This window comes from Megascapheus bottae, chromosome 35 (assembly GCF_031878675.1).
Source record: "Megascapheus bottae isolate mThoBot1 chromosome 35, mThoBot2.hap1, whole genome shotgun sequence".
NCBI lineage: Eukaryota > Metazoa > Chordata > Mammalia > Rodentia > Geomyidae > Megascapheus > Megascapheus bottae.
In genome coordinates, this window is record NC_143543.1 from 1,761,908 (window position 1) to 1,775,701 (window position 13,794).

Consider the following 13,794-nt stretch of genomic DNA (forward strand, 5'->3'; position numbering starts at 1 on the left):
AACAGTTCACGATCCACAGAGAGTGCGTGGGGTAAAGTTTATTGTTTAAGGCTTCGATCATCCGATCTTTATCACGGGGAGTAGTGTCTTTTCTAAGAATGAACCAATAGTCTGGGCATGATAAGAAAATGTATGTGGACAAAGAAAGAGAGCAGCTGAAATTTTTCCTTAGGGGGCACCAAATAAATGACACCCAATAAATACATGAGCCTGCCATCAACGACTCCCCGCCTGTCACCCCAGCTCCTCAGGAGGCTGAGATCTGAGGATCACGGGTTCAAAGCCAGCCTGGGCAAGAAAGTGGGTGGGACTCCTCTCTGCAATGAACCAGCTAAAGCACCAGACATGAGTGAAAAGGCCATGTAAGAGCCTAAGCCCTGAGTTCAAATCAGAGACATGGAGAGAGACATGGAGAGATGACGAGACAGAGAGATAGAGGAACAGAGATAGAATAGTCATGAAAGAGAGTAATTATAGTAGATAGAGATATAAAGATAAAAGAGACAGACAGATGGATAGATAGATAGATAGATAGATAGATAGATAGATAGATAGATGGATACATAGATAGATGGATGGATAGATAGATACATAGATAGATGGATGGATAGATAGATAGATAGATAGATAGATAGATAGATAGATAGACAGACAGACAGATAGATAGATACGTAGATACATAGATGGATAGATAGATACATAGATAGATAGATACATACATAGATAGATACATAGATAGATACATAGACAGACAGATAGATAGATAGATACATACATACATACATACATACATACATACATAGAGACATAGATAGATAGATAGATAGATACGTAGATACATAGATAGATACATAAATGGATAGATAGACAGATACATAGATAGATAGATACATACATACATACATACATAGATACATACATAGATAGATACATACATAGATACATAGATAGATACATAGATACATAGATAGATGGATGGATAGATAGATACATAGATAGATGGATGGATAGATAGATAGATAGATAGATAGACAGACAGACAGACAGATAGATAGATACGTAGATACATAGATGGATAGATAGATACATAGATAGATAGATACATACATAGATAGATACATAGATAGATACATAGACAGACAGACAGATAGATAGATACATACATACATACATACATACATACATAGAGACATAGATAGATAGATAGATACGTAGATACATAGATAGATACATAAATGGATAGATAGATAGATACATAGATAGATAGATACATACATACATACATACATACATACATACATAGATACATAGATACATAGATACAGACAGATACATAGATAGATACATAGATCCATAGACAGATAGATAGATACATAGATAGATACATAGATGGATGGATGGATAGATAGATACATAGATAGATACATAGATAGATAGATACATAGACAGACAGACAGATAGATCAAAAAGGGCCAAGGGGGCAGGGCTCAAATTGAAAAACATCTCACCAGCAAGCATGAGGAGCTGAGTTCAAATCCCAGCTGCCAGAAAAAGGCAAAAGAAGGCAACTTTTCTAAAGGCTCATTTAATGTTCTATTTGCGTGAATGTTGGGTATGAGTCGATTAGCAAATGGAAAGGTATTAGAAATGGCATTAAAACAGCTCCCTTTTCCTGTTTCATTGGTCTCTGTCTTTGTCTCTCTGTCCCCGTCCCTTTCTTTGTCTCTGTCTGTCTCTGTGTGTCTGTGTGTCTGTCTGTTTTTCCTACTAGGGGAGACTTGTTTTTGCATCTGCATCAGCACAGATTCCGGAGTTTCTTTTGTTTCCTTTCCACTCGGAAGCTCAAGAAAAAGCAAAGCTAAAACAACAACAACAAAAAAAGCCAAAACCCAACCCCGCGGGGATGGGACGGCTGGTTTTTGTCCTTGAGGTCAAGATGGATTTTCTTCCGGAGAGACCAAAGATAATGCCAGCCTTCAAGAACGCTGGCCCCAGCCGTCTAGAGCTGCACAACATTCCTCCCGGGCGTTTCTTAAATGGGGGGGGGGGGAATCTCACCAACAGATGGAATATGCAATTACGCACGTATTAATATACATTTACACAAACCCCATCTTGCCTGCTCCTCTGTCAAGTGCTAGGAGTCCAGTCAGGCAAACAAAAATAGTGAGCGTGAGTCAGAGACAGGTGGCTCTCGCCTGTCAACCCAGCTACTCAGGAGACTGAAATAGGAGGATCGCGGTTCAGAGCCAACCCGGGCAGGAAAGTCTATGAGACTCTTCTCTCCAGTGAACCACAAGGAGGCACATTATACTGTCAGCCAAACCGAGGAAAGAAATGACCTAAGGAATTGTCCCATCTGGAGAAAAAAGTCAATATTGCTTTTGTGCCTGCACAAGTGCTGTGACTCAGTGCTAATGGCTTGTCATGCTTTTTTTTTTTTTTTTTTTTTTTTGCCAGTCCTGGGGCTTGAACTCAGGGCCTGAGCACTATCCTTGGAAACTTTTTGCTCAAGGCTAGAGCTCTGCTACTTGAGCCACGGCACCAAGTCTGGTTTTTTTTCTGCATATGTGATACCCAGGAATCAAACCCAGGGCTTCGTGTATGCTAGGCAAGTACTGGCAGACCCATTCTCATGCATTTCTTTTCCAATTGTTTCCAGCAAGCCCCTAAGCCTGGGCTCTCACTCATCTTTGAACAAATGCTGACACATTTGTCAAGGGCCATGAATGCGCTTCCAGACGCTCAGCCACACAGAGCGTTGCTTTTATTTTTCATTTTCTTCTCTGTCTTGGGCATTCTCCTGAGATCACTTGCTTTGAGTCGTGTCTCAGTTTGAACACAAAGCATCTCTTGGCTCATTTGCAATTACCGGCCCTGGATAACTGTTCTGGTTCTCCAGTTGAATCATCTTATTGGCTTTTCTCCTAAAATATGACTGATATTTCATCTTCTAAGTGATGGAACTTTTTTGTTGTTGTTGGTTATTGTTCAGTCGTGGGGCTTGAACTCAGAACCTGGGCCCTGTCCCTGAGTTCTTTAAAGGCGGGCGCTCTACCACTTGAGCCACAGCTCTACTTCTGGTTTTCTGGTGGTTCACTGGAGATAAGAGGCTCATGGACTTTCCTGCCTAGGTTGGGTTTGAACCATGGTCCCCAGATCTCAGCTTCCTGAGGAGCTGGGGTGACGGGCGTGATGGGACATGAGGAAGAAAAAAAAATATGAACAATGAATCCAGAGGTTGTTAGCAAGGCAAGCTTAACGAACTACCAATCGGTTCTTTATTTCTCAGTGAATTTGCAGTTCTCATAATAATATTCATCGATGTACAATTGGCAAATCTAGAGAACATTTCCCTACGTCCCACACTCCACAAATTGATTTTAATTTTTTTTTTCTTTGGTGCTGTCCTAGATAATTGATTTGGCCTTTCTGAGTGTGTGGTGTTTTTCTGTCCTCACATCGATTCCTGGCAGATGAGAAGAGTCATCAAAAATGTTTCCAGGCGCTTCCTTAGAGCACTGCACACGAGTCCCTGTAATCGCATTTCAACTCGGGGTCTCAAAATGTCAGGGAAATGTGAAAGGCTGTTATTATCTCAGTTTGCCAATGTATAAATGCCAGGCAGGATGGGTCCAGGATGGGTCCAGGACTACAGATGTCAACTGACAAAGCCCTGAGCAGACATCTAACTACAACAGAAGCGATATATGGGAATTATCCCTACACGAATTCAGCTTCACAGCCTGGATTTCTCTTCAGAAAACCAAACCAGCAAGCAGGCAAGCAAGCAGTCATTAGCCAGGCCCTGGGGTCTGAGAGCTGAGGATCATGGTTCAAAGCCAGCTCTGACAGGGCAGTCTGTGAGACGCTGATCTCCAATGAACTAGCAAAAAAAGGCAGAAGTGGAGCAAGTGGTAGAGTGTCAGCCTTGAGCAAAAAAAAAAAAAGGTATGGGACAATGCCCAGGCCTTGAGTTCAAACCCCAGGACTGGCATACACGCATGCATGCACGCACACACGCAAAGTATATGTGTATATACCTATACATTCATATCACATCTATGTGTGTGCACATTTACACACGTGCATGTACACATATGTGCGTGCATATATGAGCATGCACTGTGCGCGTGTGTATGTAGGTGGGTGTGTAAGTGTGCATGTGTCTGCGTGAATGTCTGTTATGTGTGTGTGGCGTGTGTCTATGGTATACATGTGTGTGGTATGTGTGTGTATATATGTGATCTGTAGTGTGAGATATGTACACGCATAGTATGATATATGTGCACGTGTAATCTATACTATATGTTTCTTATTAGTGTTATTATTTTTTTGTCAGTCCTGGGTCTTGAACTCAGGGCCTGGGCGCTGTCCCTGAGCTTCTTTCCCTCCAGGCTGGCGCTCTACCCCTTGAACCACAGCTCCACGTCTGGTTTTCTGGTGGTTCACTGGAGATCAGAGTCTCCTGGACTTTCCTGCCCAGGCTGGCTTTGAACCTGTGATCCTCAGATCTCAGCTTCCTGAGGAGCTGGGGTGATGGGCGGGACCACTGGCGCTAGGCTTCTTTACATATTGTATCTGTATTTGTGTCTCTATATTTGCAATTCACTAGAGAAAGCAAGACGGAAAGGTGCCCCGGGTTCAAGCAAAGGCAGTCCATTGCCAGGATAACCAGAGAGGTGACGGATTCCATCAGGAAGCCATAGCACGGCGCCCGCTCACCTGGGGGAAGAGCGAGTAAGTTGAATTGTCGATGGTGAAGGAATATAGAAACTCCCCGTCGTACCACATGCTTTTTCCCATGGGAGAGTTCAGTTTGGTCATTGCAAACAGATGTGCGGGGTTGCAGCACTCTTCCATTTGTTTCCTAGGAGAAAGAACAACAGAGCAATAGGTGAAAACTGAGAAACGCTTCTTTCTACCTGAAACAGAGGAAGAGGGGGGTGGGGGGCGACTGGACCAGCACCCCCGTCTCCATGGTGATGAGATGGCTTCATTCACCACCAGTAATCTACGAGGACTGGAATAGTTCACTGCCGTGAAGTTTCACCACCACCGCTGACACTAACCCAAGCTGGGGGTTCAAGACCCAGGACCAACCTAAAAAAAGGGGGGGGGAGGAATGTTTATCCTTGTCCCTCCCCCCAAAATTATACCCACACCCAGCTGCAGATGGAATGTCAGAAAGCAAACTAATGTATACTGTGGCTGAAGATGGATTGAGTTATCTTTGTTGTTGTTATGGGATTTGAACTCTGGGCCTGGGCGTTGTCCCTGAGCAATTCAGCTCCAGCGTGAGTCACCGTGCCTGGCTGATTTATCTCTTTTTTGGGGGGTAGGGGGACAGATTCACCTATTCAACTGCAAACCAAGACTCGTGTGTTTCTGATTTACTCTCAGGGGGGTGAGCTCAGGCATTCCACGATGAGAAGGGGAGAGAGTGAGTACACGACAGCCCTTCGAAGCCCCTCAGAATGAAGGCAACGAGAGATGATCTCAGAGGAGGAAAAAGCCAGAGGACGACTTCTGCCATGCCAACTCCCCTGCCCGGCCCCCAGCTCAAGCCAAACCCCAATCCGACAGGGCCATCTTGCTCCCCAGAGCTGCAAAGGACAACACTGTCGGTCCCACCACACCAGAGGATGAACAAAACCCACTCCTGGCTGTGCTTAGCTCTACTTGATCAGTTGGAGAAGCCCCCTGAGCCTCCCGCAGGAACCTGCCAATGCTCCAGCCATGCTTCTTCAGAAACCCAGGGCGCCATGTTGGCTGGAGTGGCGTCCAATGGACTTCCACCAGTTTCAATGCCCACTAGACATAGATCGCACTGGAACATTTGTCTTTGCGTTGTTTTCCCCACAGTATAACTAATCTCTTTCATGGTTCATCACACACACACACACACACACACACACACACACACACACACACACACTCGACTTCTGGCATTGCTGTAACATTCAAAATTATGTTCAGAGAAAATTCCTCATTTTGGGGGGACTTTTCTAAAGAACTATCCGATTTGCATTCTCCATTCAGTCTAGTGTATTTCCATTCATTTGTTCAGAACTGCTTGAGGGCGCTTACGTCTAGATTTATAAGCTCTAGGATATATTTATAGAATCTAGAAGACATCAATAGGTCCCCCTCAGGAAGGAAACTCTCTCTGGGGTGGGGTAGGTGGAAGTGGGGGTGAAGATGTAGAAAGAGTTGTCACAGATCAAGACACATGGGATACAAAAAGGCTTTGTTAAATGAGCAAAGAGTAATTATAATTCAAGGGCTTGCCTAGCATGCATAAAGACCCGGGGTTCGATTCCTCAGTACCACATACATAGAAAAAGCCAGAAGTGGAGCTGTGGCTCAAGAGGTAGAGCTCTAGCCTTGAGAAAATCCAAGGGCAGTGCTCAGGCCTTGAGTGTAAGACCCAGGATTGGTAAAAAAAAAAAAATTCAATAGACTTGAACTCACAACCTAGGGGCTGTCCTTTAGACTTTCCTACTCAAGGTCAGTCTAGCTTTCCTACTTGAGTCCCAGCTCCACTTCTGACTTTTTCGGGGAGGGTTCATTGGAGATTAGACTCTCACAGACTTTCCTGCCGTGGGCTGGCTTTGAACCGTGATCCTCGGATCTCAGCCCTCCCCCCCCCACCTCCACTCTGAATAGACAGCTCAGCCTTCTGAGGCACTGGTTGCCTGGCTCTGTGGTTAATTCTTGAATCATTTTGTGACTATCACTGTCTGCCTCGTGACAGAAAATTATACACTTTAAGAGTGAACAGTTAACATTCGGGGAGAAGGGTAGACTGAGAAATGCAAACACACGCTGAGATGATTTGGATTTATTTTTTTTTTCAGCCAAAAGCATTGAGAAAATAAAAGATATTTTTTGAGTGCAGATGCAGTGACTCATCTGACAATGAATGAAGGAAGAAAGGGACAAACTGGCAGAGCGAAGGGACAGCAGAGATAAAATAGGAATGGTTGGGGGTTTTTTGTAGTTTGTGAATGAGATAATCAGGATACGCTTGGTACAAAACCCCCAGTGCTGATACACGAATGGGAATGCGGACAATGGAGAAATACAGAGTATCTGCCACGAGAGCCTTTCGATAACATCCATTCAACACTCCCCAGACACACACAGACTGAGCCGGGCTCAGGCCCGCCATCCCAGCTACTCAGGAGGCTGAGATCTGAGGATCACAGTTCAAATCCAGACAGGGGTACACAAGTCCATGGGATTCTGATCTCTAATGAACCATCAGAAAACCAGAAGTGGTGTCAGGGCTCAAGTGGTAGAGCAGCAGCCTTGAACAAAAGACCAGCTAATAATAATAATAATAATAATAATAATAATAATAATAATGGCTCACATTGAGAAAGTTTCAAGTACTGTTATTATAGTCTCATGTGTCTCTGAGTCATACAGAATCATGTTATGATGTTTGCTTTCTTGTCAGCTTTTTTAAATACCTATTTTTTTTCCACCAGGTGCCACTGGTTTATGCCCCTCATCCTAGCTACACAGGAGGCAGAGATTTGAGGATTGTGGGTCAAAACCAGCCTGGCCAGGAAACTCCATGAGACTCTGATCTCCAATGAACCACAAGTGACTCTGTGGCTCAAGGGATAGGGCGGTAGCCTTGAGCTGAAGAGCTCAGGGACAGCGCCCAGGCCCAGAGTTCAAATCCCACCACACCCCCCCCCACACACACACACGTTATTGTTGTTATTCTCTTCCCTTCCTTTTAAGTAACCTCTTTCCCTTTTCTCCCTTTATTGTGAGTGTATCAATGTCTCCTGCCTCTCTTTGTTTTCATTATCTTCCATGTTCAAGACCTCATCCATTGTGTTCTGGGGTTTCAGAAACTGGAGATCATTTCATTATAATCCATTTAGAGAACTCGATGGAGATTGGAAACTGCTTCGTCGGGTGGCAGCTCTATCGCACAACAACTTAAAGATACTTTAAGCATTATTTTTTAAAAAAAGGCAAAACATTATTATCCTTTGTGCATCGAGAAAGGTCACTCAGAGAACCATCGTGCTCGCTCACTTTGCAGAGCCAAGTACCTTCATCTCCCACAAATAAAATACAACAGCCACTCTGGACACCCCTCGAAATACAAGCACCAATAGAATACCATCTGATCTGAAGAGCTGATGGCTGGGCGGTTGCCAGGGAAATGCTTAAGGCAAGAAGAGTTCACTGAGTGTTACAACGGCCCCGAGTTCAAGCCCCATGACCAACCAAAAAAAAAAAAAAAGACTGTTGATACTGATAAGATTGATGCTGTCATTTTTATCATTTTTGATCACCTGGATTCTACAATTTAAAACAGAAATCATTCATAAATGTGCCACCATTATCATAGTGTCTAGTCAGTACATTCCAGAAACAGGCCACTCAGAATTGCAGTTTTTAGGGTAAATTTCATTATCCTTCTATGCCTAGGTTTTCTCAAGTGGAAAGTAGAAGTCATCTCAAATCGACTTTACCTATTGCTAAGACCAGACAGATAAAACCTGGCACATTCTACTCCTCATTCGATTTACCACTCCTATCCTGTTCTTGGTGGCATCACACACAGTTCAAGTGAGATCAACTCTCAGTGTACAGAACCGTGAAAGAAACCGAGTGTAGGTTGTGCCACTAAAGAGAACAGGAAAATCACAGAATCTCAGCCAGGAGACTGTAGCCAAGGAAGCTGAAAATGAGAATTCCAGACGGTGCCAAAAGCCTGGGTAGCCAATATTTGAACTCGGTGTCCTTGAACCTGAACAACTAAGGTAGGTGGTTTCCTAGAGTCACGAGCCTATTTAAAAATAAAATCAACTAAATCGCTGGAGCCAGAGGCTGGTGGCTCCCGCCTGTTAACCCATCTACTCACGAGGCTGAGATCTGAGGATCACGGTTCAAAGCCAGACCGGACAGGAAAGTTCAGGAGACTCTGATCTCCAATAAATTGTGTGTGTGTGTGTGTGTGTGTGTGTGTGTGTGTGTGTGTGTGTGTGTGAACTCAGGGCCTGGGCACTATCCCTGTGCTTTTTCACTCAAGGCTGGCATTCTACCCCTTCAGCTACAATTCCCTTCCAGCCTTTCGGTAGTTTATTGGAGATAAGACCCTCCCAGACTTTCCTGTCCGGGCTGGCCTCAAACCAGGATCCTCAGATCGCAGCCTCCTGAGTAGCTGATATGACAAGCTTGTGCTACCGGCTCCCGGTTGCACAGAGAGACATTTCTTCCTCCTGCCTTCCTTCGCCCCACACAAATCTAAGTTATGATCCACCTCTCCCTCACTTCCTGCTCTCTCTCCAAATATAATGACATTTCCAGACACAAGACCCATTGGTTCCTGGCATCTCACAATGTTTCCTGTCCTGCTTGGAGCCTCAGGGTCACAGGAAGAGAGGGGGGGGGGATAAGGAGTCTCTGTGCCATCCAGGAAAGATAAGAATAATTGTGGCAAATCAACAAAGCAATTCCTCTCCTCCCTCCTCCACCCCTCGCCCTGGGGAGACAGAGGCTGTATAAGTGAGGCCAGTTCTTCTGAAGATCTTTCCAGTGCCCAGGGCATCTTGTTCCTGATGCAGGAAGATGAAACGAGGGCAGAAGAGACAGGAAAGCGAGGCTTCCTCACCCAGGCCCTTGATAGAAGCTACCCAAGAGCGTGTACAAAGAGCACGCCTGCCATCCCACACCCTCCGGAGACTGAGAGCTGAGGATCCAGCTTCAAAGCCAGGAGAGGGGCAAGAAAAGTTCAGGAGACTCTTATCTGCAACTAACCAGCAAAACAAAAAGCCAGAAGTAGAGGGGTGGCTCAAGTGGCAGAGCGCCAGCCTTGACAGGCAAAAGTCAAGGGAGAGCTCAAGGCTCTGAGTTCAAGCCCCAGTGCCACACACACACACAAACACACACTCACACATGCGCACGCACCAAGATGTAAGCAGTCTGATAAGCTATTGCTTTCAAAAGGTGTGTGGAAAAGTACCCAGATACGATGGTTTCAAGTCAGACCCACCGCACTAGAACCTTTCTTTGTTGTTGTTGTTTTACCACTCCTGGGGTTTGAACTCAGGGCCTGGGCGCTGTCTCTGAGCTTCTTTTACTCAAGGCCAGTTTTCTACCACTTGAGCCACAGCACCACTTCTGGCTTTTTCTCTGTATGTGGTGCTGAGGAATCGAACCCAGGGCTTCATGCATGCTAGGCCAGCACTCTACCACTAGGCCAAGCTCCCAGGCCATCTTCTTATTTTTATGATACTGGGGGGATTTAAATCCAGGAGCTCAAGAAAATTGGGCCAACATTCTACTACTTGAGCCGTAGCAAGTGTAACCATTTAAAGGGATGTTTTACTTTTATTTTTTTCATTTGTTTGTTGATTGTGGGTCTTGAACTCAGGGTCTGGGCGCTGTCCCTGAACTCCTTTCGCTCAAGGCTGGCGCTCTACCCCTTGAACCACAGCTCCACGGCTGGTTTTCTGGTGGTTGATTGGAGATCAGAGTCTCCTGGACTTTCCTGCCCGGGCTGGCTTTGAACCTGTGCTTCTCAGATCTCAGCCTCTTTGATCAGCTGGGATGACAGCCCTGAACCACCCGTGTTTACCTATAACACTGCCAATACTTTATAAATATAAGCACAGTGTCTTGTATGTCATTCTTGAGCCTACAGTCACTGGCTCAAAAAGAAACTCTCTGTTCAAAAGCCCCCATTCTCAGTAAAACCGAAAGCCTCCTGGTGCCTCACGCAAGGGTGATTGATTTGTCACTGATCATGCTATTTTTTCTTCTTCTTCTTTATGCATCATCATCAGACCCTTCTTTACTGAAATTCCAGTTTGTAGGGACTGGATGTGATAGAGGAAGAAAATGAAGAATTGCACAGAAACAGCTCAGATTTACCCTCCCCTGCAACCTCACAATAAAGGTGTGGATTTCTCTCCCCCCCCCCACACACACACAACGAAAAATAGATGGTGCCTATCCGCAATGCGATTTCACACAGCCCTGGCCAAAAATAGGCCTGGGTCATCTGCAAGGAAATGAATGGCCCCGGAATAAATCAGGTTAAGTGAGGAGAGGCCAGCTGGCGGACATGAAAGGTTCCTGTTCTCTCCTCCATGCGGAAGCCAGCTCTGAGGTCTGATTGGCCATGGTCGATGGCGCAGGACTCCAGACATTGGCACACGGGGAGAGCAGGGGGGTGGGGGGCCCAGGCCTCGGTGCCTCCCATCCCAGAAAATCACATGGATCCGAATGAACTGCGGGAAATGGAAAACCAGAGTCACCTTCTTGTCTGTCCGTCATCGCCGTAAGAACAATTTAAAAAAGAAGAAAGGGAAAGGAATACAAAGTAACCATGACTCAACGTCGCAGTTCAGGGCTGGCTGTCAGCCGGGACGGAGGCGCAGCAAATCCAGATGCAATCATCTCAGGCCACAGAGTCCATCGGTCACTCACACACAAGCCAGCCTGGCATCCCGGCTACCCGGGAGGATCTGAGGATCGCAGGTTCAAAGCCAGCCCGGGCAGGAAAGGCCAGGAGACTCTCATCTCCAGTGAACCACAGTCACGAGCAGAGCGTGAGCCTGCGCTCAGCCAATCAGAGCGGAGCGTGAACCTGCGCTCAGCCAATCAGAGCGGAGGGGAGGGGCCTGCGGCGTTAGGGAATGACCTTGTGTAAGTACATGTCACCTTGGTCACACCAGCCAATCAAAGTAGAGCGTCAACCTGAGCGCAGCCAATCGGAGCAGAGCATGAGCCTGTGCTCAGCCAATCAGAGCGGAGGGGCGGGGCCTGCGGCGTTAGGGAATGACCTTGTGTAAATAATTTCACCCTAGTCACTCCAGCCAATCATGAGCAGGTGGTCAACCTGAGCCCAATCGGAGCAGAGCGTGAACCTGCGCCCAGCCAATCAGAGCAGAGGGGCGGGGCCTGCGGCGTTAGGGAATGACCTCGTGTAAATACATGTCACCTTGGTCACACCAACCAATCAGGAGCAGGGCGTCAACCTGAGCCCAGCCAATCGGGGCAGAGCGTGGACCTGCGCTCAGCCAATCAGAGCGGAGGGGCGGGGCCTGCGGCGTTAGGGAATAACTTCGTGTAAATACATTTCACCCTAGTCACACCAGCCAATCGGAGCAGAGCGTGAGCCTGAGCTCAGCCAATCAGAGCGGGGGGCGGGGCCTGCGGCGTTGGGCAATGACCTAGTGTAAATACATTCCACCTTGGTCACACCAGCCAATCACGAGCAGGGCGTCAACTTGAGCTCAGCCAATCAGAGCAGAGCCGGTACCTGTGCTCAGCCAATCAGAGCAGGGAGGCGGGGCCTGCGGCGCTAGGTATAAATAGGGGAGCGGCCTGCGGCTCTCCGGGCTTGCGGGCCAGACTCACACAAGTCAACCTTGTCTTCCTGACACAGAGGAGAGAATCCTCCGCGAAGAGGCCGCTTCCTCCTGGGACGCCTGGGCAGTGTTTATCCCCAGATGACGCGCTGTCTGTGTCCTTTCATCCCCACAACCATTGACACCAAAGTTCATCCCCCCCGAGGCTGCGGAGGGGAAGCTGGACGGGAGGCCTGGACCTCAGACGTGAGCCGGGGAGGGCGGGCCCCCTGCCCATATCCTGTCCTCATCCTGCCTTGGGAATGGGTCACCTGGGCACTGAGGTCCCGGACACAGCCGGGCTGCGGTGGCTCACGCCTGTCACCCTCCCTGCTCGGGAAGCCACCTGGGGATCCAGGTTCAAAACCAGCCGGGCAGGACCATCTGAGACTCCTATGTCCAACCCACGAGAGGGGATGGCTCAGGTGGGAGAGCGCCAGCCTGGAGGCCCGAAACTCTGGGGACAGGGCCCAGGCCCTGAGTTCAAGTCCCAGGTCCAGATTGGCCCCTCGCACGCCCACAGACACACAGACAGACACACACACACACACGTAAGAACTGACTCAGGGAAGGGCAGGAGGCTGTGGTTCAGTCAGAAGACCATGCCAGGAAGAGGAAGTCAGGCCAAACCAGGCAGTCTCTCAAGAATGACAATAAATCTAAAGCCTAAAGGGGAAACCTACCCAAAGGTGGAGAAAAGACAGCAGGGCCTGATCAGAAAACATACATACAGTAAGGGCCTCAACCACCCGAGCACAGCAGAAAAAGAAGCAGGTAAATCAAATAAGTGGGTGGAGTTTAAATAACAATGGTGCCAGAGAGTCACCTCCCTCCTTGTTCTCATCTGCAAACCAAGGAAGCAGGCAAGAAACAAACAAAAATTCTATTTTATAGAACTGCTTTTGCAGACAAAACACAATACATGTAAGTGCTAAGAACTGGCTCCACTATGATTGTGTCCAATAAATGTTCCTGAGGTTGTTTCGTTTGCCTTGTGTGTGGGGATATCTCTATCTCTAAAGCAGTTTATGCAACTGTCATCTTCCTTTCTTGGTAGTTTTAGTCTTGCGTTTTGTTTCTTTTTTGATCTCATTATTTCCTTGTGTTTGTTTTTGTTTCCGGGGTATTTTTTGGTTTGGGTTTTGGTGCCTCACTTTGTGACTCAGGTTAGCTTGAAATGCTCTGTATACCCAGCCCTGGCTGACCTAGAACTTTCCACCCTCCAGTTTCCACTCACCAAGTGCAAGGATATCAAAGTTTATCCAATCGGCTGTACACGCAAGGCTCGTGCCTGTCATGGCAGCTACTATGGAGGTTGAGATCTGAGGATCCCAGTTTATCTCCAATGAATCAGCAAAAAAAATAAAAATAAAATAAAGCAAGGAGTGGAGCTGTGGCTCAAGTG

The 13,794-nt window shown here is 46.9% G+C and overlaps 1 protein-coding gene across 1 annotated transcript in view; it reads right to left on the reverse strand.

The window, feature by feature from the left end:
- Positions 1-13,794, reverse strand: part of St8sia1 (ST8 alpha-N-acetyl-neuraminide alpha-2,8-sialyltransferase 1) — a 28,481-nt gene that overhangs the window by 11,851 nt on the left and 2,836 nt on the right. Inside the window, exon 2 of the mRNA XM_090324477.1 lies at positions 4,726-4,870. Coding sequence (XP_090180603.1) covers positions 4,726-4,870 — 145 coding nt within the window. The remainder of the gene's footprint in view (positions 1-4,725; positions 4,871-13,794) is intronic.